A 23,481-nucleotide genomic window follows, 5' to 3' on the forward strand; every position below is an offset into this window, starting at 1 on the left:
GCACCGCGCTGGCTAGTGCCAAGGCCTGACGGCAGCTCTCAGGGGGAAGGCTTGCCTCTCCCCTGCCTGTCCCCCCCGCCTTTCCCCTGCCTGTCTCACCTTTCTCTCCCCCACCTTTCCCCCGCCTGTCTCACCTGTCTCTCCCCCGCCTTTCTCCTGCCTGTCTCTCCCCCGCCTTTCTCATCTCCCTGTCTCCAGCCTGTCTCACTTTTAGTCTGTCAGAGCAGGGCGGTGGCCACCTGTTCCCCTTCAGGCAGCTGAGGTTGGGAGAGGGGGGCAGAGGGGCAGGGAGGGGGGAGGTAACAAGGGGGGCAGAGGGGCAGGGAGGGGGAGGTAAGAAGGGGTGTCACAGAGTCCCCGGGCGATGCTCTGGAACTGCTCCCCATGAAGCCAGGCAGGACTCTGGGGAAGTCTCCTCTCTGGGAGCAGCCTGTCTGCCGGACACACAGCTCACCCGGCTTCCACCTTCCTGGGTCTGACCTCGGAGCATTCAGCCTCCTCTGCCCCTCCCTGCGCTTCCCACAGCAAGTCCACCCAGGCGGGCTCCTGGGGAAGCCAGAGGGTCCTGCCCCCCAACTCCGCAGTCAGACGGGACTCTCAGCCAGCCAGGAAAACAGAAGGTTTATTAGACGACAGGAACATGGTCTAAAACAGAGCTTGCAGGTGCAGAGAACGGGACCCCTCAGCTGGGTCCATTTTGGGGGGCAGGGAGCCAGACAACCACGTCTGCACTTCACTCCATGTCCCAGCCAGCCCCAAACTGAAACTCCCTCCACCCCCTCCTCCTCTGGGCTTTGTTCCTTTCCCGGGCCAGGAGTTCACCTGATTCCTTTGTTCTCCAACCCTTTAGGTCTGGGGGGAAGGGCCCAGGCCATCAGTTGCCAGGAAACAGGGTGTTGGCCATTCTCTGTGTCCACACCCCTGCCCTCTAGGGCTATTTAAGAACTGCATAGGGGAAACTGAGGCACCCCCACAGTATTCAGAGGAAACATTAAGAACAGTCGCACTTCGTCACAGGGGGGCAGAGGGAAAGTCCCCCCGCCCCCCAGGGCTCCTATCAGGGACCTTAAACTAGATGATCTGGAGCCCGCGGGCCATGGGCTGGGCGGGGAGCAGGGGCCCCGGGCCCAGCCCGCTGCAGCCACCGCCGGGCCGGCCCCGCCGCCGCGATTGGCTGGAGCCAGGGCCGGGGCCGAGCAGGGGCCGGGCCAGCGCCATGTGACGGGGCGGGAGCGGAGCCGAGCCGGGCCGGGAGATGGACGGAGCGCGGCGGGATGGAGCCAAGAGCGGGGAGAAAAGGGAGAGAGAGCCGGAGCCGGAGGCGAAGGGGGGGGAGCAGAGGAGGTGAGCCGAGCCGAGCCGAGCCGGGCCGGGCCGGTCCCTGGGGTCGGTGGCGCTGCCTGTGCCCCATGGCCCGGGGGGGGGATCTGTGCCGGGGGAGTGTGTGTGGGTGTCCATGGGGGTGCATTGCCCGTGCCGGGGCGGGATCTGTGCCGGGGGGGTGCAATGCCCGTGCCGGGGGGGCGGGATCTGTGCGGGGGGGGGGCGCATTGCCCGTGCCGGGGGGGCGGGATCTGTGCGGGGGGGGACGCATTGCCCGTGCCGGGGGGGTGCATTGCCCGTGCCGGGGGGGTGCATTGCCCGTGCCGGGGGGGCGGGATCTGTGCGGGGGGGGTGCATTGCCCGTGCCGGGGGGGGGCGGGATCTGTGCGGGGGGGCGCGCATTGCCCGTGCCAAGGGGGGGCGTGCATTGCCCGCGCCAAGGGGGGGCGGGATCTGTGCGGGGGGGGTGCATTGCCCGTGCCGGGGGGGGGTGCATTGCCCGTGCCGGGGGGGGCGGGATCTGTGCGGGGGGGGGCGTGCATTGCCCGTGCCAAGGGGGGGCGTGCATTGCCCGTGCCAAGGGGGGGCGGGATCTGTGCGGGGGGGGTGCATTGCCCGTGCCGGGGGGGGGCGGGATCTGTGCGGGGGGGTGCATTGCCCGTGCCGGGGGGGGGCGCATTGCCCGTGCCGGGGGCTCTCTGGCACTGTGTTCTTCTCTAATTTCTCGGCGCCCTGCTGCTGCTTCCCACCTTGGTTTCACTTTCTCTTTCACTCTCCCTGCCGAGCGGCATCTTGGTTTGGCTTTTGTCCCCCTCTGCCTCCTAGCCTGAGCTGTGTCCCTGGGCCCCTGGCCCAGCAGCAGCCTCACCGCAGGGCCTGCTGCCCAGAGCACCCCTTCCTTTACCCCTCTCAGTGCTGGAGTTACCGCCCTGAAATGAAAATAACCCAGCACCGTCCCCTTTCCCTCCAGGGCAACCCCCCCCCCAGGCAACTCCAGCCCCCCCCCCAGGCAACTCCAGCCCCCCCCCCCCCAGGCAACAGCCTCTCTCGGTGTGGGACAGCGAATACTGAGGCCATCCCAGGTCTGGGCCACTCAGACCTGCTCTCACCCGTGCCCTGCGTGTGCACGGTGGCGGGCAGACAGCTGCTGTATTTTCAGCAGTTTGTTCGGTCATTGCCAAAGCTGCGGAAGTGGGACCGCTGTAGCGTCTTTGGCTGGATCCAGAAACTCTTACCATTAGCGAGCCCCCTGTGTTGTGAGAAAAATGCAAATCTGAAGGCCCACACACCGCCTCCTGCCTCCCAGCAGATTACGTTAGTTTCCTGGCGAAGCCATAAAATAATCCAGCCAGGCCAGTCAAAGACCAGCTGGGTGGTAACCTCGCGCTGGCCTGGCTCTGCTGAGCAGGTCCCCAGGCACAGGGTCCTGTCTCTCTCCCTCCTCCCGCGGCTAGGGCCCAGGCCGAATGGGGAAGCAGGAGTTTTGCTGGTTCAGGGTGCAGCCTCCTCTCATGTCCCACCCCTCCTGGTGTTCCCACTGCAGTCCCATTGCTCCTGCCCGGCCCCCAGCTGAGAGCCTCCGGCGCAAACTCCCCATCGGAGGGGAACAGAAGGTCCCCGTGTGAGCAAGGGGCATTTGCTGGGCGGCTGGGGGTGCGTGGATGGGGCGGGCAGGACGCCACGCCTGGCTCCTGTGGCCCTGGGAGTTCCTTTGCAGTCTCCCAGCCACCCCCACGCCGCCTCGCCCTGACGCTGCTTGGCTGGCGAGATCAGAGGAGCTAGCAGACCAGCGTGCGCACTCCTGTTCCCGGCTGAGCGGGTGACGTTAGACGCAGAGCCCAGCAGGCAAGAGCCCATTAGCCGAGGCAAGAACTTTCCACCACCCGGAACAAACACGAGGCACCAGGCAGGGCTCCCCCTGCTCAGAAATGGCTTCTGCCCAGTCTGCTCTCAGCCCAGGCTGCCCGAGGGGGAAACCCAGCCCGCCCGAGGGGGAAACCCAGCCCCTGCCTCAGTTTCCCTTGCCCTAGCAAGGTACCTCATCCCTCCCACTCACCAGTCCAGTCTGTCCAGCTTTCCCAGGCTTGGCTCAGGAGCCTGTCCCCCGGCACAGAGACCTCCTCCAGCCAGGCTCCCTAGGAGCCAGCGTGTTCTGAGGGAAGGCTACTTATGAATGACCATCCTGGTAACCTTCCCAGCATGCTTTGCTTTGCCTGCATTTCCCAGGGTCCTGCTGGAACTAGCTGTCCCAGAATGCTTTGTTTCTGAGCTGAATCTGGGCCTTGACTCCCGCTTAAAGGGCCAGCTCACACAGCAGTGGGCTCCCGCTGGTGGTGCGTGCATGTCCCAGCCCCGGTGAGCTGTGCTGGGTTCCCCCCAAAATGCCGGGTCTTCCTTCCTTCCTTCCTTCCATGGAGCGTGGGGCTCTAGTGAGGTGTGAGCCACAGGCTCTTTGCCCCAGGCCCCCTAGTCTCTGCAAGGGTGTCCTTGATTCTCTTCTGCAGTTTCCTGCCTGCCTTGGAGAGCCAAGGAACCACCATCCTCCACAAGACAGTCTGCTACGCCCCCCACCCCCTGCCAGGTAAGAGCCCAGCCAGGTGTGCAACACGCCAAGCCTCATCTGCCACGGATGCTGGTGCAGCCGCGGTGCCATGGTGCCGCGAGTGAGGGCTATGCTCCCCTGGCTGAGTGTTAACGACCGGCAATCTTTGGCCTTCTCTCCTTCTCCCAGCGAGGCAGTTTGATCAGAACACCACGGAGCCGATCAGCTTCTACCTGTCCAGCCTGGAGGAGCTGCTGGCATGGAAACCCACCAGTGATGATGACTTCAACGTTGCCACGATGCCACTGGCTAACCGGGAACCTCCACTCCACAGCAAGAGACCTCGAACGCTGGTGTGCCACGACATGAAGAATGGGTACCTGGAGGACAGGTAGGATCCTCTTCACGGCTCTCAGAACGGAGCACAGCATGCTGGGCACGTGGGCCTCTGCTGATGGGACTCGGCATTTACCCAGCACTTCACGCTTCCAGAACTTTAATTGCAGCGGCCCTGGGCGGCGGGTCAGGAACAGCCTTCCCCTTGTCCAGAGGGAGGAAAGGACTCGCCCCAGGTGCGGCAGAGCTGGAAGAGAACCTAGGAGCCTGGCTTGCTGTCCCACGGGGACCCACACTGGTCTCTGGCGAGTCTGCTGAGCGTCATGGCTGCGTGTTTGGCAGGCAGCGTGTAGTGATGCTGAGCACCGAGGCCAGCGTGACGTGTGTTGTTTGCTGTCGAGGGGAATCTTGGGTTTGCTTTCTGTCCTCTGCTTCTGTAACGCTGACAGACCCTTCTCCTCCTCTCTCGCCTCAGTGCCACGAGATGGGACAGAACACTACACCCAGCAGGTGTGTGGGTTACCGTCCGAGCTGCTTATGGGATCTGGGCAGAGACACGCTTGGGGCTAGCCTTAGCCTCCCCCAGGCTGCCTGCCTGCAGACAGCTCAGCGCCGCGGAGATGTTCTCAGTGTGCCAGGGTAGTGGAATATGTTTGTTCTGGAGCCAAGCAGAGGAGGAACCCCAGGAGCAAGTCACAGGGAGACTGAATGCTCCTTGCCCCCAGGAAGAACGGGCTGTCTCCCAATCAGGTCGGAGCCTGTTTGCTCCCTGTTAATCTGCAGTGCAACTCCAGTTTCATGCTGGGGGCTCTGGCCAGTTCCTCCCGTCAGCTGGGCTGTGGGGTATGTCTCCTCATCGGATCCAGAGACCCACGGTGCAGCCTATTGAGAAACCATTTGGGCTACCGCCATTTGGATTGCTGTATCTGAGTGACCCAGCACCTTGGAACCGCGACCCTCAGAGATTGGGCATGAGCACAGGAGCCTGGTGTCCATCTTGCAGGCTTCCCCAGGCATGTTTGCACCCCTGCAGGTTTGGTGGGCGAAGCTGGAATGTCTCCACCTGCTACTGAGTGGCTCCTGAGATGGGGAGAAACTCTCCAGCTTGGCCTGGAAGCTCTTTGGAGTAGGGGCTGGCTGTGCCATGCCCAGGGCAGACCCTGATTGGAGCCCTGGGCAGCACTGCAATCGAGATAACTGATAATGTCCCGCTTGAAAACTCCCCCAGAAAGTCAGGCAATGTTTCCAGCCTCATCCCTGGAGCTCAGAGAGAAGGGGCAAACCCCTCCGCTGCAAGAGGAGGCTGAACGATTCTCTGCCACATGTCTGCACCTGCTGACACAGTACGAGCCAGCTCTCTCCCTGCTCTAGGGGAGTCTCCTGGGGGAAGAGCAGCAGCCTGGCACCTGGGGAATCGATTGTGGGGGCCGCGCCTGCCCTGGCCCCGGGTGCACGTAGCTCTCGCGCGCGCGCTCTGCGGGCATTGTTCGCCACACGTGCTCCATGGCTGCCCTGTCGGGGCTGGAGCACTGGGCCATCCCCTTCCTCTGCCCGCAGGTTCATCCAGGGCTCAGCTTCGCGGGACCCCTACGTGTTCTACCATTGGCAGTACATCGACATCTTTGTGTACTTCAGCCACCACCCTGTGACCATCCCCCCCGTCACCTGGACCAATGCCGCCCACAGGAACGGCGTCTCTGTGCTGGGTGAGGGGATGCCAGGAGAGACCAGGCGCCGCGGGTGGGGCAGGCGGGAGAACTTGTGGCTTTAACGCTGCCTGCAGGGAGAGGCTGGGAGCTCTTCTGGCACCTCCCGCTGGGCCTGCAGTACCTGGGCACGGGCTGTGGCCAGCCCGCCCCCCTTCCCCAGGGACAGGCCGGGGTTGGCAAGGGCCCACGCCTCTCGCTCACACGCGTGCAGGTATTTTGGGGACCCTGTACAGGGACCTGCCAGCGCCCCCTCTGTGGGCTGGGGCCCCGGCGCGCGGAGCAGAGAGACTGACGCTGCCATCTGTGCCCTGGCTCTAGGGACGTTCATCACCGAGTGGACTAGCGGGGGCAAGCTGTGCGAGTCGTTCCTGGCCGGGGAGGCAGCCGCGTACCACGCCGTGGCTGTGCAGCTGGGCCGCATCGCCCGTTTCTACCGCTTCGACGGCTGGCTGGTCAACATCGAGAACGCTCTGAGCGTGAGCAGAGCCGCCCATGCTGCCTCTCCCCCAGCCCTCGCTGCCCACCCTCACTGCCCCTCCCCTCCCCCCACGGACTGTCCTGCCTCCCCCAGCCCCTGGGGTGCAGGGACCCCTGACGAGGTGCCCCCGGGCGACGCCTGCTCTCTCCCTCCCCCATGCAGGAGGCAGCTGTGCGGAACCTGCCCCTCTTCCTGCGTGACCTGCGGGAGCAGCTGCGTCGGGACGTGCCAGGCGGGCTGGTGCTCTGGTACGACAGCGTCTTGCAGAGCGGGAAGCTGCAGTGGCAGAACGAGCTGAACGAGAAGAATAGGTGAGGGGGGTCCGCCGGACAGAGCAGGAGCCCCGGGCACGCAGCTGGGAGCGCAGCCCCCTCCCCTTCCCCTGGGCAGCCGGCAAAGACAGTGCAATCGGGGTGGCATCTACCAGCCGCGCAGCCTGCGGTCGCTGCCCCATGCGGGGGTGCTCAGCCACCCCCCGTGCCTGGCTCGGCCCGGCCCAGCCTGTGAGCTCTGGGCATCAGCCCCATGCGTAGCAAGGCACCCTTCCCTTCTGGCTCTCGGGCAGGGGGGTGGCTACCAGCCCCACCCCCAGCAGCCGCTGCTCTGCCCAGGCCTGGCAGCTCTGATTTTCCTGCCCAAGTGCCCCCCGCAGAGCTGGGCGTGCGGCAGCGTGCCTGGGGGCTGCAGCTGGGGGCCGTCCTGTGGGGTGGGGCCCCTCCCCGGAGGGCCCGTTCTCAGGGAGGAGGGGGTGGGCCTGGGTGCGGGTGCAGTGCCCCAGCACTGTGGCTCTCCCTTTCCTAGGGTGTTTTTTGATGCCTGCGACGGCTTGTTCACGAACTACAACTGGAAGGAGGAGCACCTGGAGCGCATGGAGGTGCAGGCCGGGGAGCGCCGGACTGACATCTACGTGGGCATCGACGTCTTTGCCCGTGGGGAGGTCGTAGGCGGCGGCTTTGAGACAGACAAGGTGCCTGAGCCTGGCCTAAGGGCACCTTGGGGGCAGGGCCTCGCCCAGAGCGGGATCCTCCGGCAGGCCCCGGCTGGGCTGAGCCTGGGCAGCCCCATGCAGTGAGCTGGGCTCCGGGGCAGGTGTCCCTGGAGCGTGGCTTGTGCTGGGCATCCAAGGACTGAGTGAGGCCATTGGTGCTTCCCCCCCACCCCACACTCTGCCCCTTCCCCCCGGGATCCATCCCCATCTCTCAGGGGCACGGTGCCCTGGGGGCAGGGCAGAGCACCCCTCCCCTGTGGGTGGCACCAGGCTGGCTTGCTGTGGTGCTGGCAGCCAAGGGGGTCCAGCCCCTCTCTGAGCCTCCTGCTGGCAGAGTCTGAGGAGCCACCAGCCCCTGGGGCTTATGGCTCACCCTGTCCGGGCTCGGAGCGGGGCAGGAGGGAGGGAGCGTCTCACCCCCGTGTTTCCGCAGGCTCTGCGCCTGATCTGCAAACACGGCTTTTCTGCTGCCATCTTCGCACCCGGCTGGGTCTATGAGCACCTGGGGAAGGAGAACTTCCTGCAGAATGAGAACAGGTGAGCTTGGTGGTGCTGGGGTGGGAGCACTGGATGGGTGCCCAGGGTGGAGAGGGGGTGGAATGCATGGATGGGTACGTGGGGTATGTGGGGGGAGGTGCCCACGCAGGGAGGATGGGTGCACGGGGAGGGGGGTGCCCGGGCTTGGGGGATGTGTGTGTGTGGGAGGGGGAAGGGAACGCTGAGAAGGCCATGGAGTGTGGGGCTGCCCAGGTTAGTTGCTGCCCTATGGTGCTGGTGCCAGGCTCTGTGAAGGGCTGAGCTGTAGGGACCCCAGTGGGGTCCAGAGTTGCTGAGAGACCTGCGGGAAGGATGCTACGCCCTGGGTGGCTGCACCTTGGGCTGTGCTTCGTTCCCCCTGTGCCAGGGGCATGCTGACTGGGGGATGTCCTTGGTGCCTGGGGCTGGGGAGATGGCAGTGCTGAGCTATGCCAGGAGGGGGCATGGCTACAACCATAGAATCCTAGAATATCCGGGTTGGGAGGGACCTCAGGAGGTTGTCTAGTCCCACCCCCTGCTCAAAGGAGGACCAATCCCCAATTTTTGCCCCAGATCCCAAATGGCCCCCTCAAGGATTGAACTCACAACCCTGGGTTTAGCAGGCCACTGCTCAAACCACTGAGCTCTCCCTCCCTCCCCCCAGCCAGCCTCTCCTCTCCTCTCCATGCAGGTTCTGGGGTTTGCTGGCGGAGCTGCTGCCCACTCACAGAATCAGCACTTTGCCCTTGAGCACCTGCTTCTGTCTGGGCATGGGCACGGGGAGATTCTCAGCTGGGCAGGTGAGTGCGGGGGCGGGGAGGGCAGGTCCCAGGCCCTGGAGTGTGGGGAGATGGGCTCATGAGCAACCACCAGCGCAACTCGGGGTGCCGTGTGCAACAGGGCCCAGCCAGCGCCTGCCCCATGTCCTGGCTCATCGGGGCTGCTCTCTCCTGCAGGAGGAAGAAGTCAGGCCCTGGTACAACCTGAGTGCCCAGGAGATCCAGCCCCTCTTCATGGACCAGCAAGCAACGGGAGGAGCAGGCAGCTGGCTGCACACACGCTGCTCCCTGCAGGATGCCTGGAACGGGGGCAGCTGCCTGCTGATCGAGGGGATCATCCCGCCTGATGCGGGCCATGTGGCTGTCCGGTGAGTGCGGGTTGGGGCGTTGGGTTGGGGACACTTGGGCAGCTGGGGTGGCAAAGATCCATTTCTCTCTCACTAAAGGCTGGGGAGCCAGGGCATGGCACTGCACCAGGGAACAAGGGGGTGCGTCAGAGGGCGCACCGTCTGCTGGGCGCTGGGCCAGGAGTGGGCAGCCACAGACCTAGTTTGTGGTTCTTGTGCGCCACGTGTGAGCTCACGGTGTGTGTACACAGCCCACGGGCCAGGGTTGTGTCTCGTGCAGCCTGTGGCATGCATGCATGCTCAGCGGGCCAGCTGCGTGCTGTGTGTGTTGCAACCTGCCTTGTACCCCATGTAACTCACCCCCCCCTTGTCTCTCGGGGTGGATTGGGGGACACCAGCCTTTTCTCGTTCAAGATGCCAGCTCCCCCCAAACTCTTCCTGTCTCTGCTGTACAAACTGGAGGAGAAGCTGCCCGAGGTGGCGGTCGCGCTGGAACTCACCACATGGAACTCCGGCTCCTGCCATGTTGGCAACAACGTTGGTGAGGAGCCCGGCCCCTCCGCGGGGATCTCACGCTGGCGGGCAGGCTGGGAATCGGTCCGTCATGCGGCTGGAGGGTGGGATGCCTGTGACACTTCTGCTCCTCCCCAACCCCATGTGTCCTGCGCCCTCTTCCCCTGCCCTAACTGCTCTGTTCCCCCTGCAGGGGTGGCCACCCGACATCAGCCCCCGCCCCTCCCCACCCCGCCCCCTCACCTCTCCGGGCTGCTCACTGGCTGTGGACGGCAGAGCATGGCAGGTTGGATAAGGCGGTGAGTGTCCCCAGCCAGGGAGCCGTCCTGCCTCAGGCCTGAGCGGGGCCGTGGGGCTGGTCTCTCCAGCGGCCCTGCCAGTTCTCCCCTCTCTGCCTCACCCAGGTACTATGAACTGGAGCTGCGGGACTGCGCCCTGCACGACCTGTCACTGATCCTGTCACGCCACCAGCCAGGCCTAGAAGAAAGGCGCTTCTCCTGCCGCCTTGGGGAGATCCAGGTGAGGGGGCCACACGGCACAGTGCCCGGCACTGCCCACCTGCCATCCCTTGTAGCAACATCTGCCTATGGAGCCTGGGGGAGGGGAGGGGAAGGGAAAGGAGTGTCTCCGGGGAGCCCTGCCCCCTGCAGATAGTTGCAGCTGCTGCTGCCCTTCTGGGGGGGTCTGGCTGGGGGTGGGGGCAGTGCTGAGGTGAGGTGCCCTCCCCGCATGGATCCCTCCTCATGGGTGCTGCCCTGGAGAGCCCATTTCTGCCCGGGCGGGCCCTGGGCTGTGTCTAAGCACACGTCTCCCCTGCAGGTGCTGGATGCCGACAACCTGCGCTCCTCGCTGCCCCGAGTGCCCAGCCTCGAGGCCTCCCAGGTGCTGTGGCACAAGGGGCCTGGCACAAACCAGCTCTCCCTCAGCCTCACCTTGCGCTGGTCCTACCCCTCCAGCCAAGCCCGCTGCTTCCGGATCCACTGCCAGGGCACGGCACGCCCTAGGGGCCAGGTGCTGCCCCTGCCAGAGCAGCTCCTCGGGGTGGCACACAACACCCTCTACCGTGTGGTGGGCCTGGCACTGCCAGAGCCGCCCCCCAAGGAGTCCTGCCATGTGGAGTTCTTCGTAGAGCCGGTTCCGAACGAAGGGGCTGCCGTGGAGCGTTCCAGATGGGGGCGGCTGGTTCTGGTCTATTCCGACCCAGCCAGCACGAGCACCTATTAAATGTGACCTTTGGCACAGTGCCACGGCTCTCGGCCTTCGAGTTGGGCATTCGTGGGGGAGCGCAGGGCTGGCCTGGGGGCATGATGGGGGGGCAGTGGCAGAGCTGGGGGGTGCTCTGGATGGGAATAGCAGAGATCTTGGGTAGCCCCGACCTGGCTCCTCTCCAATCTTGTCCCATTGGAAGGGCTCCTGGCCAGCCGCTGGCATCACCGCTCGGGCAGCCGCCTCGCCCAGCCTGGGGCTGGGACTGAACCCTGCACTGCTGGGGTGAGCCACGGGGGGGCAGCAGAGTCCCACGTTGGCTGGCAAGGGGCCGCTGGGGAGCCCAGGGCTGCTCAACCCCCCTTTCCCTGGAGCTGCTGGGCAGCGAAGTGGGGAACCTGGGCAGAGCCCGGCTGGAGCCAGACCCTGCCCTGCTCCGTTCACACTGCCTGCTCCCGGCATCGCCTGGCCCGGCCGGGTGCTACAGCCTGACCGCGCCGCCTGCGGCTTTTCACACCAGGCCCGGGTGCTCTGCCTGCGTGGGGAGGGGGACTGCCCCCGGCTGGTCAGGTGGCTGCTGGGGCATGGCCCTGCATGTAGCACATGCCTGGCAGCCAGCTGCGGGCCCACCTCCCTGCTCCTTTGCACCCCCGGGTCTGGTGGCGCTGGGCAGCGGGTCCTGGAAGAGCCCAGAGCCAGCAGTGGCTCTGGGTCCCTCAGCCCCCAAAGGCCCAGGCAGCCCCACTCTTCAGTTCTCTGCGCTGCTGGCGGCTGGGCTCCAGGAAGGGCATGGTTGAGCCTGCCTGGGATAGCCATGGCTGCCGGCTGCATGGGGCGGGCGCGGTGAATGGTTGTGGGCCGGCAGGGCTGCTCCTGGTCCTGAGCTGCTGTACGCCACGTGCTGGGTCCGGTGCGGGGAGATAGCCAGTGCCCGTCCCCGGCTGGGGTCTAGCTCAGATAACGTGCAAGCTCCATGGAACAGCTGAGCGAGTGCAGAGGTGGCTGCAGCTGCTTGTTGCAGGGCAGTGGTTCTCTAAGGCTGGCTCCCTGGATGCTTTGAGGAGAGGAATTGACAGTGGCGATTATTTCCTCACAGGCTCGTGAACGAGCGAATAGCAGGCAGGGGGGTAGCGGTGCTGCAACGCCAGGTTCACCAGCTCAGCTCCCTGCGCCGGTGGGCCCCAAGCTTACGGCCAGGAACATTCATACGGTGGCATTGGAACTGCTGCTGGGCCGAGTGGAATCGCCCTGAACTAAACCAGCAGACTGGGTGAATAACGAAGGGCTCAGTGTGGCAGGCCGTGCCTGCCAGGCTGGGGGTTTATGTGGAAGGGAGCAATTCGCCGGCTCTTACCCCGGGAGGCTTTTAGTTCTTTATGGCGCTTCGCTCTGCTTTACCCACCCCGTGCAGCCTGGGCTGTGCTGAGGGGCCTCCCTCCCCTGGTGCCTGAGCCCCACGACCTGGGGGGAGCTTGTGCCCCACAGGTCTGCCTGGAGTGCGTTCTTGCTGAAGCAGGAAGCCCTGTGGCTAGGAAGAGACTGGCAGAGGCAATGGCTTGGAGCCCTGCTAGGCTGCCTGTTGTGGGGGTCTCACAGTCCAGCCCCGCCGGCAGGCAGGGATAAGGGGCAGAACATGGTGCTTACCCAGCTGTACAGTGCGACCCACAGAGGTGCTGCAGGAGCTCGAGTCTGGTGCACGGAGGTGCCTGTGGGCAGAGTGGCGGGGTGGTAGAGTTCCCCCCTTGGGCCCCAGCCCGCTCTGCGCATTTAGGCTGTGCGCTAGACGTCCCAGGAACACGCGTTTGCAAGTCACAGGTCAGCCTGGCCCTGAGCGGCGAGGGCAGACTTCCTAGTACCCCAAGCAGGGGTCACACAAATACTGGGGGGGGGGCACCGCTGGGGCTATGACAGCAGCGCTGGATGGCAGCAGGGCTGGCTGGGTAGGGGGCTCCTGGGGCTTAGGTTCAAGGCAAATTCAACATAAACCCGAGGAGGGTCTGCCCCCCCGCTCCTTCGGAACAACACCCGGCTGAACAAGGCCGGAGCAATGCCAGGCCTTGCCTGCTGGAGCAATGCCAGAATAGCTAGCTACAAACTGAGTGCAGGGGCCTAGCCCTGGCAAATTTAACAGGGCAGCCCTCCAGAAAAGCCTCCTGGGAAAATTCCTGTCAGAGGGTGGGCAAGCGAGGTGTGGGTGCTGTCTGAGGCACAGCACCATGCCAGAGTCCAAGAGGGGCTCCAGGGTAGAAGCTGGCATTGGGTGCCTGCTGTGGCCAAATACACACTGGCCACCAGCAGCAGGCTGCCAGGGTGCCTGACACCAGAAGCATAATTTGTCCACTCCGCCCCTTCCTGCAAGGCTCGTCCTGCACTCCAGCTCCAGGTCAATGCCAGGCCGCCAGGGCAGGGACACATCTGCAGAGCAGGCCCAGGCTCCCCTTGCTAGGAGGGTGGGGGGCAGATGCCTGGGCCCTGCCTCCCACTTCCAGCAGCCTTCACTCTGGGCCGTGCCCAATCTATGCTCCCATTCAAAACCTGAGTCATCCTGGTTGAAGAAAGAAATCTTTATTAATAATCTTAATAATAATAATCCTCATACTAATACTGTTCAGTCGGCTGATCACACCTTTGAAGCACACAGAATGGGCGGGCGCCAGCCTGCGCTCTGGGGCCGGGGGCCACCAGGGAGGTGACAGCACGGCGAATGGAAGGAGCTTTGTACAGCGGAGCGGGGTGGCGGGGATGGGGCTATGTACAACGGGAATAGAAAAGGAGGATCTCATGGCTGGAGCCTCAGGAGCGTATGCTGAATATAAAGTGAAGTTTCATGAGATGACAGAGCCATGTTGGGAGACCTGCTGGATCCATCTGGCTCAGCCAGCTGCCTGCTGTCCCAACAGCCTCGCAAACAGCTCCATGACCCACCCTGATGCTGCCAGGCTGCTGGGGGGAAGTGCCTCTCTGGCCTTTGGCACAACTGGACTGTGCCAGCTGTGGCATGGGGCAGGCTGTGGGTGAGTAGTTGAAAGAAGCTGGCAAGGGCCTGGATGCTTCTGGTGTCCTGGCTAGCAGCGCACCCAGCCTTAGAGCCCAGCTGCCCCCACCTGTCTCTGGTTCAGAGCTGGGCTATGCCAGGCAGGGACCTCCTGGCCAGAGCCAGCACTGTCCTCCCCTCACTGCCCAACCGTGCCCACTGCTTCCCATTCACTGCCCATAGTGACCCTCATGCCGCTGGGCCTCTCCGGCGCTGAGCCTCTCCGGCGCCTAGCCAGCTTGGGACTGGGGCTTGAGGCAGGCCTGGCTCTGAGCAGGGACCCTGCAGCCCCATTAAAGGTGTGTGTGCCCCAGGGATGGCTGGGGCGTGTGGTTGGCTCCCTGCCCCTCAGTGGTGATGGGGTGGCTGAGACAGCCACTGTGGGATCACATGGCCGCCTCTGGCTCCATGCTGGGGGGCAGGGGCTGAGATGATCCCTGGCATGCCGCGTTGTGGCCTAGAGATGCACCCAAGCAGCCCCTTCCCCACTCTGTCTGCCTTGGGTAGGTGTGCCTAGGAGAAGGAGCAGGAAACAGCTCCGGCTTGGCTTTAGCCCCATGGGCTTGTGGGAAGCCGGGAGCGCAGGGCCCCGGGGTGATGACAATGCAAGGGAGCTACAACCTCCGCTTAGCGAACATCCCTGTTAAACCCAGCAGTTCTTCCCCTGCAACACCCAGCAGCCCAGGCAAAGCTGCTGCTGCATCAACGATCCCACCTCTGCTCAGAGAGCCGAGGCCTCACACACTCAACACACTGATGGCCGGCAAGCACAAAAGCACTGGAGCTCTGAAAACAAAAAGCAAGAATCCTACCCCTGAGGCCAAGTCCCCCAAACCTGCAGGAGGGCGTGAGCTGCTGCGGGGCTGTGCTGCTGGCCCTGGCCTCCACAGCACAGGCGTGGGAGGGTGGAAAGGAAGACACGGTGCCCAGGCCCGGAGCCTTGGGCCTGCAGAGTCCTCGCTCGAGGCTGTCCCAGCACGCCGCACTGCTCTCTCCCTCCCTGCCCTAGGCTGGAAGCGCCAGCAGGCTGTGGAGCGGGAGGGGGACCCAAGTCTCCCAACATGGCTGCTGGCCGGGGCAGGGTGGGAGAGGGGCCGCTCTCTGCCCAGCTGGCCCATGGCGCTGTCCGCTTGGTGTGTACTCTCCGTGACGCAGGCGGGGTGCAGCGCCTCCTGCTGGACTTGCTTGCTCAGTGCATGTGTGTGGACAGTATGGGACTCGGTTGGTTGGCTGCCTCTTTGCTTTGTTTTTTGTTGCTTTGTTTTTAATTTGTTTTGCCCTTCCTGGTCCCAGAAGGAAACAGCTGTGGTTTCACTACAACACAAACAGAAAGGTAGAACTTGTGCAGCCACCCGGGAGCTGAGCGCAGCGCCCAGGGTCAGCCCCACAGCAGGGCCACGGGGCGCAGCCAGGCAGGCGGGGCCGCTGGACTCCAGCCCCCCCGACCCCATGGCCATTCTCAGCCCTGGGGCCCAGCTCAGCCACACAGTGTCCCATGTGCCCTGTGCGCATGGACTGCCAGTGCCGGGGCAGCTCAGCAAACACCAGGGGCAGGTGGGTGGGGCTGGCACAAAGTGGCTCCAGGACTGTGTAGTGGGTATCAGGGCTGCTGATACCTCCTGAGCCCACCGCTGCCGGGGTCGTCCATGGGGCTGGCGTTAGGCCCCTGCTCCAGAAAGGCCCAGGCAGACGGCCGAGCTCGCCCCCTGGCTGGGCCTGCACCCCAAGCAGCTCTTCTCTCATTAGGCGGCTTTTGTCCTTTACCCTAGCCTGGCCCACAGAGCAGTCTGGCTCTTGACTCCAGTCTCTCCCTCTCCCCCCGTAGTGACTGAAGGGGGTGGATGTGGCTGGGCCAGGGACGACAAGCTAACCCCAGCTGGCTTGTGGCACTAGGGCATCCCATGGCCTGAAACACAGGCTGCCCCCCCACCCAGCTGTGACGATGATGATGTGCAGCTCCCCAGAGCCAGGCGCACATGGGAGGTTCCAAGTCTCGGCCAAAGGCTGTGCAGAGGGATGCAGGTGTTATTCCCCAGTGTAGTCTTGGGGTGGGGCCATGCTCATTGCCCCCCAGTCTCAGCTATCCCTGCTAGTGCTAGCTACCCTGCACCCTCCACCTTGCCCACAGCTCCCGGCCCATTTTGCCAGACAGCCTGTTATCCTAAGGGACAAACCCTCCGCTCCTTTCCCTTGTGTGAGCAGTGCCCCGCCCAGGGGCCCTGGCTGTGGTCAGGCCCCTGCACAAGAAGAACAAGCCTGGCCTAGCAGGAGCAGGCTTGCCTGCCAGAGGGTGTGCTGGAGGGAGCTGGGGCAATGAAGAGGCCCAGAGAATGGAAGACTGTGCCAGGCCCAGGTGCGGCTCTGCGCAGGAAGGCAGCTCTCTTGGAATGCCATGGCTTTTGGACTTCACGTGTTCCTGGCAGCGGGGGCAGAGGAGGGGGCTCAGCCCGGGCTCTCTCCCATGGTTTGCTGCTGGTTGTATGTCTAGGGAGAGCAGGACCCCGCCCCAGCCCCGCAGCAGGGCAGTGGCCAGGCTGCTTGCTTTGCAACACAGTCAGTTCAGCCAGGGCAGGTCACAGACAGACACAGGTGGGTGAGCAAAGAGACATGAGACGTGGGATGAGAGCAGCTTGAGGTAAAAACCTATGGTTCTAGGTACGGGGCAGAGCCCTGGCCCCTGGCAGGGGCACCGTGTTCTTCCGGGAGGCTCTGCCTTTGCTTAGTTTGGTTTGTTTGGTTTCTAGTGAGCAGTCAGTGTTAGTGTGGTGAGGGGCTGGGTGTCTTGCTAGTAGGGAGTGAAGCGGCTGTACCCTCCTCGGTATAGACTAGCCTGCAACATCAAAGATGAAAGAAAAGCCAATCAGTATTCGAGAGAGGCAAGGCCCATTTTCTTCCCTTTTTTAATGACATCCCACGGGCCTGTCCCTGGAGGACAGGTGGGGCGGAGGCGCCGAGGGGTCCCAGGAGCGGCGCACGCTGCTCCCAGCACTGCCTGGGCTCTGGCTGTTCCCATCAGCTCCGTTTGGGACACTGCGCTCTTTGGGCGCCAGCATGCAGGGCTCCTTCTGGCTGGGGTGGGAAGGGCTGAGTGTGAGAGAGGCTGCAGCCTCCCGTACTCCTGGAGCAGGGCAGGCAGCCCCAGGGCTGCTGATACCTCCTGAGCCCACCGCTGCCGGGGTCGTCCATGGGGCTGGCGTTAGGCCCCTGCTCTAAGTGCTGCCTGGCTTCCCTCCCCTCTGCCCCACGGAGCGGGGGGACACGTCCTGCAGCCCTGTCAGGGCCCCTCCATTCTCCACCAAGCTCCCCGCCCAGGACTGCTGGCAGCGCTGCTCCGACTCTGCACAGTGCTGCTGCGCGCCCGGCTCTCAGCCCGGGGGCCGCCTGAGTTTCACACTCCTGTCCAGCCAAGCCCCACGCCTTGGGTGTGCAGAGGGGCACTGGCAGGACCCGCCCTGACATGCTGCAGCTCAGGCCTTGGCCAGGGCATTAGGGAGGGTTAAAAAAAGGAAGAAAACGCCTGGTTGGCTTGGAGACCCTGCCCACAAACGGGACTTTTCATCTTTGATGCTGGTTGCAAAGCTAGCTAAACCGCCCCTGCACTGCGCTGTGTGGGACGGTGTATCACGCCAGGGAGCCGCGGCGGGTGCCAGGCTGCACAGACACATGTGCGCACACGCTCCCTGGCAGGTCGGCTCTCTGCATGCTGGATGTGCGTGTGTGGTGGGCACCAGGGCAAGAGGGGGGCCACAGACCTCCAGCTTCACCCCCCCATACAGCCTAGGTAGAAAGGAGTTACTGATCTCTGTGCCAGTGTAAGGTGGGTTGGGGGCTCCCGCAGGCTGGGGGGGTGTGAATGGGTCTCTGTGTGTTGGGGGCTCCCTTGAGGGGGTGGGTGGGGGGACAGGCTGTGTGGGGTCAGACGGAGTCAAGTTTCTCCTGGGCTTTCCCACCAGTGAAATGCTCCCCTGCTGGTCCCCGACAGTCAGATCGTGGCAGGGACGTCCTGCTCCCCGGGCACATGCAAACTCATTCCAGTCAAGGCGTCCCACTGGGTGTGGTCCCCCCTCAGCTGCAGCCAGTGTCAGGGGAATGCAGGGGGCGGGGCAGCTCTTACCATGGTGCCGATGCTGTACGTGGCAGCAGGGCCGATGGTGTGGTGGTATGGGTCCGCAGCTGCATACACTCTGCCGTAGCTAGGAGCAAACACAGCGGGCATTAGAAACCTCCCACCCATACGGGTACCTCCCTGCTGAACCCCATGTGGAGGCCATGCCCAGGGGGGTGGGGGAGGCTGGCCCTCCTCTGGGCCATCTGAGGGGCCTATCCCATGGGGCCTAGGGATTTGGCTGTAGGAGTGCTGCATTTATCTGATGCTTCTGCCAGCAATGCAGGAGCAGGAAGCAGGTGCTCCACACTGCAGGGGGCGGCCTGTAGGCGTGATCAGAGGTCTGTCGGAGAGTCACTCCCTCGGCCCCTCGGTGTTTCACCAGCCGTCCCGTGGGGTGGCTGGTGCTGTACAGCATGGAGAGACACAGCTGGAGAATGCCTGGCAGCAGGCAGGGAAAAAAGGGGCTGTGCTCTAGTCCCTAGGCCAGCTCTGCTCGCTGTACACTCAGGGCACCTCGACCCTATTCCCCCCGCCCAGGGAAGGGACCAGCTGGAGCGCTGCCTCGGGGCCGTGATAGCCGTGATAGGGACATGCCCAGCTCCTGACTGAGGGGGCTGTGGGCATGGAGCAGGTTGGTGAGGGCCAGGAAAGTGGGTGACCAGGAGCCACTTTCTGGACGTGGAGGGGGCGCTGGCTGCAGTTCTGAGCATGTCCCTTCCTCGCCATCTGCCCTCTCTGGGAGCAGAGGTGACAAGAGTCCCAGGCTCTGTCCCCAGGCCTCTCTCTCCAGGGATGCATGAAAGCTGCTGACACAAGCCCAATGGGCTGGTGGGGAGCCAGGCCACAGGTGCCTCTGGCTGGGCAAGGGTGGCAGAGGAGCGCCTTACCTGTCGCTGTATGCTGCCGCTGCTGGCGGCTGGGCGTATCTGTAGGCTGCGTAACCCCCCTGTGCCAGCAAGAAGAGACACGTCGTCAGGCAGGGAGTGGCAGTCCCAGAGGGCTCCAGGCAGGCCTGGTGGAGCAGCTCCCTTGGAAAGGAGCCCAACCTTCTAGCAGACCCCTGAGGAGGGAGCCTGGCTCCCCTCAGCTGTGCCCAGCAGCTGGTGAGTGGTAGGAGCTTTGGGACCCTGCTAGGAGCCAGGTGTCTGCACCATGAGGCAAATGCCAGGCTCATTAGCATTCCTAGGGGGCTTGCAAACATGTTAACCGGAAACAATTAAATGTCACTTCCCTGATCGCTTTAATGAGGTGTCACATGAGATAAATCCTTCAGCTGCCCACCTGAGCCAGGGCCAAGGGCTTTTAAATATGGAGGTTAAATGCTGGTGTGATGCACTGTGCTGACACTGTCCGAGAGCATAAATCCAGCGCAGCGCTTGCCTGGCGAGGGGTCCTTGCTCAGGGCCCAGCAGTCAGCACTGTGCCCCCTTCGCCTGCCCTGCACACTGCACCCTGTGCCCTGTGCCTCTTTCAGCCCGTTCCCCAGCCCTGCTCCTTCCACAGCCCCTGCCCACTGCAGCCCCCACCCCTGCAGCGCTTCTTCTGCAGCCCCTCTCTGCTCTGCTCCTAGAAGCCAGGCACCTCTTTTATCCCCCACATCTCTTCTCACTCCGGAAACCTTCTAATGGCTGGGAATTTAACTCTGGCAACACCAGCTTGTCTGGCATGTATTGTCTAGAGTAGCGAGATCACAGTTCTCAGATGGATCATGGCTCATGAGACAGTCTATAACATTCTGCACATTTTCTGTAAAGTTCCTCACTTTGCAGAATACGGGACAATAGAGAGAAAGGAAAACCACCATCAGAACCACAGCTTCATTCAGTGCCAAGCGGCGGGGAATGCCCAGCTGTGTACTCCCAGCTGCGACCAGCAGGGCACAGTGCAGGCCCCAGGGCCATCCCTACGTCTTCTCAGCCCCAACCCGCGTTGTGGCGGGATTCAATCCAATCCGCCTCTGCTTCCTTTGGCATCAGCAAGGAAACGTGAAACACAACATCCAGGAGGAGTGAGCAGCACTTACGTAAATTTCAGCGCCATAGAATCCATCCTGATAAACGACCCTGCAAACAGTCCAAAGAGACAGGCTGTGCGTCAAAGGGCAAGCCTGGAAGCTGCCAGTGCCATGGTGGGTGGGGAGTGGCCAGGCTATTTGAAGGTGGGTTTATTGTTTCGTTGTGGGCCAGACCCGTCTCCCCATCCTGGCTTGCAGTTGGGTGTCTGATGATGCTCTGGAGTTCCTGGGTGGCAGTCTGGTCCCAGCCATGCTGAGATTAGTCTGGGTTGCTCCAGGCTGGCCTGCGTGTACCTGCAATTAAACTGCGGCCACATCTGCCCGTGTGGATGCTCAGGTGCCAACAGGGCTGAAAGCAGGGAGAAGCTGGGGGAGGAGAGTGACACCTCACAAAAGCTGAGGAGGAACAAGTGCTCTTGAGGAAATGAGATTGCAGCCACTTCCTCTGGGGGCTGCTCTGTGCTGTCCCAGCTGAAAGTATGCAGGAGCCCATGACATCAGAGGGCTGGTACCCAACTACAGAGAGAGGGTATAAAGCCTGCATAGAACTTGGAGGGAGGAGACAAGAGTGTAGCGTAGGCACAGGAAGTCAGTCTGTGTGCACATGGCTGGAATGCTTGCCGCAGTTACAGCATGTCTGCACATAGCTCTCTTAATGTAGAGCCAGTTCAGTTTTAGAAACCTGGAGTCTGTGACGCTGGCAGGCCAGATGCCAGCTCTTGCCCAAGCTACAGGCATTAACGAAGAACTGACAACCTTGTTGCTGGAGACCAGACCAGGTCACCTGGATGTTAGCTTTGCTCAAAGTAGGTATTACTATTTTAAGAATGTATTTAGTGTTTAGACCCCAACTGATTTGGGCAAAGTGACCGGTCTCTTGGGATTGGAAGCAACCTGAATGTCGGGTGATTTGTGGTGTAGGTGACCATTTATCACTAAGTCCAGTTTATCTGGGTGGCAAGGTGGATTGGAGAATCTGAGGGGACTGTCTGTGATTACATGGTGAGACGGTTACAGTGATCCAGGAGCTCATGCTTGTTACTGGCTTGGTGAAATCTAGTGACAGAACACACCTCCAGCCTGGGGTGTCTGTCCTGAGGCCGGCACTTATGGCTGTGAGCCGCTCCAGACAGAGGGACAAAGTCCTCTCCTGTGATTACCCTGCACCTGGGGCATGAAACCGGGGGAGGGCTATTTCTAGGGATAAACCCTGTCTCCCCAGGAGACACCAAGAGATGGAAGGAGTCAAGGAACCTTCAAAGAGCTTGACTCTGAACAGTGCCACCTCTGCTGAGCCGTACCCCACATGCCGGGTCTGCTCTCCCACCCCAGGCTGCACATGTGGGGTGCAGAGATCTGAACACAGAGACCCCAGTTCCATGGAAGGGTATTGGGCCTCCCCAGCCGCGCAGGGACAACAGGCCTACAGCCTCCCAATTTTCAGCTGAGTTGCAGGAAGTGCTGGGAAAAGTAGCCCCTCTCCTTCAAGTCCATCTCCCAAGAAAGGGGGAAAGCTGCTGCCTGCCCCAGACCCCAGGGCCCCACTGGTTCGAGGAAGCCTGGCTCCCTGGGATACTCACGCGCCATAGGTGGGGATAGGTGGAGGTGGGGGTGCGGCGCGGAATGTGTTGTACACAGCACGCCCCCGGCCCCGTAGGTGCGCCCCTCGGTATGCCACGGCTGTCCCCGTGGCTGGGTAAGGGAACCCTGTTACTGAAGGCAAGAGAGAGAGACATGAGCATCCCAGAGCAGCTCTCCGGCTAGCGCCTGCCCATGGGCCATCCTGAGAGAGATGGAAGGGCCCCTCCTGCGCAGCACTCGCCCACCTCAGCAGCACTTCTTGCTCCGAAGTAGGGACTTGCTGCCTGCTGCCATGGGGCACTACCATTGGGAGAACCCACTGTCACCAAGCACAGAGCCCTGCTTACTGCCATGAGGCACGTGGGTACTCCCAGGGGGTTTATGAGCCCTGTCCACTGCCACAGGGTGTTACTCACTGTGACGTTGCACTTTATATGATTTTATAAAAATATGCTAATGAGTGTGAATATAATGTAACTGGAATATGCTTCATGCAAAAGGTCTCTTGTAAGGTATCATTACAAAGCTTATAATCTACTGAGTGTGGTCATCCTATTTGTATAAATGTATCACTCTTGTATCTGAAACTAGAAATATGAAATATAACTCTGAGGTCCTATTGTAATTATGCAAAGTGTGGGCTATTAATGGTGGTTTGGAATCTTAATGGCTCCCATTAACCAGGACAATTAACTGTATATGGCTCTGTTTACTTGTAAGTCTTTCTGTATACCTGTAGGCTGGCAAGTGGTTAATGAAGTCTTACAGTGACATGTGATCGTGTCACCTGAACTGGAATCCATCTTTAACCTGGTACTTTTCCATTGAGAAGGACGGGGTGGGAATCCAGAGGGACAAAGGATTCTAGCCTTATGCAAAAGATATATAAGGGGGTGGCATAGAACAAAGGGGGGGGGGCATCATGACAAATCCCCTAGCTACCACCTGAGCTGGAACAAGGGCTGCACCAGGGGAAAGGATTGTGCCCAGATTAGGAAGGCATCCAGTCTGTGAAATAAACTTATTGAAACATCTCTGAGGGTGAGATTTTATCTGTATTCAGTTTTATTACTGTACTAGACTTAGACTTGCATGTTTTATTTTATTTTGCTTGGTAAAATTCACTTTGTTCTGTCTGTTATTACTTGGAACCACTTAAATCCTACTTTCTGTATTTAATAAAATCACTTTTTACTTATTAATTAACCCAGAGTATGTATTAATTTCGGGGGGGGGGGCAAACAGCTGTGCATACCTCTCTATCAGTGTTATAGAGGGCGAACAATTTATGTGTTTACCCTGTATAAGCTTTACACAGGGTAAAATGGATTTATTTGGGTTTAGACCCCATTGGGAGTTGAGCATCTGAGTGTTAAAGACAGGAACACTTCTTAAGTTGCTTTCAGTTAAGTCTGCAGCTTTGGGGTACGTGGTTCAGACCCTGGGTCTGTGTTGGAGCAGACTGGCGTGTCTGGCTCAGCAAGACAGGGTGCTGGAGTCCAAAGCTGGCAGGGAAAGCAGGGGCAGAGATAGTCTTGGCACATGAGTTGGCAGCCCCAAGGGGGTTTCTGTGATCCAACCCATCGCACTCACCACCACAAGGCACATGGACATTGGCATGGAAACCTACCTACCTATCACCATGGGGCACATGGGCACTGCCCAGCATCAGGGCTGGGGCCTGGCTTCAGCATTATTGATGGCTGGCGCTAACTGCGGTTGTAACCCGCCACCTGAGAGGCTGGCATGAGAGCAGGCCCAAGGGCAATCAGAGTCACGCGGGCTCCTTCTGTGGCAAGTGGGACATGAAGCAGCCCTTCTGCCAAAGGGACTGACCTGATCCAGACTTTACCTGCATAGAATTCAGGACTGTAGACAGCTCCCACCACCGGGTTCAGCTTCCAGCCTGCCACACAAACAGCGAGCCAGTGAGACCCCCCGCAGCGGGAATCCAGAGAGCAACAAGCCGAGATTTCAGATTTCTCCGCCGTCCCTGCCACAGCACCC

The 23,481-nt window shown here is 61.9% G+C and overlaps 2 protein-coding genes across 35 annotated transcripts in view; one reads left to right on the forward strand and one right to left on the reverse strand.

Moving 5' to 3' along the window:
- The first annotated feature begins 1,103 nt into the window (after positions 1 to 1,103).
- Positions 1,104 to 10,775, forward strand: ENGASE (endo-beta-N-acetylglucosaminidase). Of its 6 annotated transcripts, none has more exons than XM_084648342.1 (14): positions 1,105 to 1,344; positions 3,828 to 3,904; positions 4,055 to 4,256; positions 5,759 to 5,907; positions 6,229 to 6,386; positions 6,551 to 6,699; positions 7,190 to 7,355; positions 7,810 to 7,913; positions 8,557 to 8,692; positions 8,849 to 9,039; positions 9,417 to 9,559; positions 9,725 to 9,830; positions 9,936 to 10,050; positions 10,351 to 10,775. In XM_084648342.1, the coding sequence occupies exons 1-14, from the start codon at positions 1,256 to 1,258 to the stop codon at positions 10,753 to 10,755; spliced, it is 2,190 nt and encodes a 729-aa protein (XP_084504468.1). In that variant the 5' UTR covers positions 1,105 to 1,255; the 3' UTR covers positions 10,756 to 10,775. The 6 variants fall into 6 exon arrangements, with proteins under 6 accessions (XP_084504471.1, XP_084504468.1, XP_084504470.1 ...); XM_084648344.1 differs by having other exon boundaries at positions 1,108 to 1,344; positions 8,584 to 8,692; XM_084648345.1 differs by lacking the exon at positions 3,828 to 3,904 and having other exon boundaries at positions 1,104 to 1,344.
- A 2,511-nt stretch (positions 10,776 to 13,286) lies between these two features.
- RBFOX3 (RNA binding fox-1 homolog 3) overlaps positions 13,287 to 23,481 on the reverse strand; it is a 355,830-nt gene continuing 345,635 nt past the window's right edge. For 28 of the 29 annotated variants that reach the window (XM_084647038.1, XM_084647033.1, XM_084647023.1 and 25 more), the window contains 6 exons: positions 23,327 to 23,380; positions 21,474 to 21,606; positions 19,903 to 19,942; positions 18,767 to 18,825; positions 17,886 to 17,964; positions 13,287 to 16,601 (listed from right to left, as the gene is read on the reverse strand). In XM_084647038.1, coding sequence (XP_084503164.1) covers positions 16,557 to 16,601; positions 17,886 to 17,964; positions 18,767 to 18,825; positions 19,903 to 19,942; positions 21,474 to 21,606; positions 23,327 to 23,380 — 410 coding nt within the window. In that variant the 3' untranslated portion in view covers positions 13,287 to 16,556. The remainder of the gene's footprint in view (positions 16,602 to 17,885; positions 17,965 to 18,766; positions 18,826 to 19,902; positions 19,943 to 21,473; positions 21,607 to 23,326; positions 23,381 to 23,481) is intronic. The other variant, XM_084647025.1, reaches the window with a different exon arrangement.

This window comes from Lepidochelys olivacea, assembly GCF_965140295.1.
Source record: "Lepidochelys olivacea isolate rLepOli2 genome assembly, chromosome: 14".
Lineage (NCBI taxonomy): Eukaryota > Metazoa > Chordata > Testudines > Cheloniidae > Lepidochelys > Lepidochelys olivacea.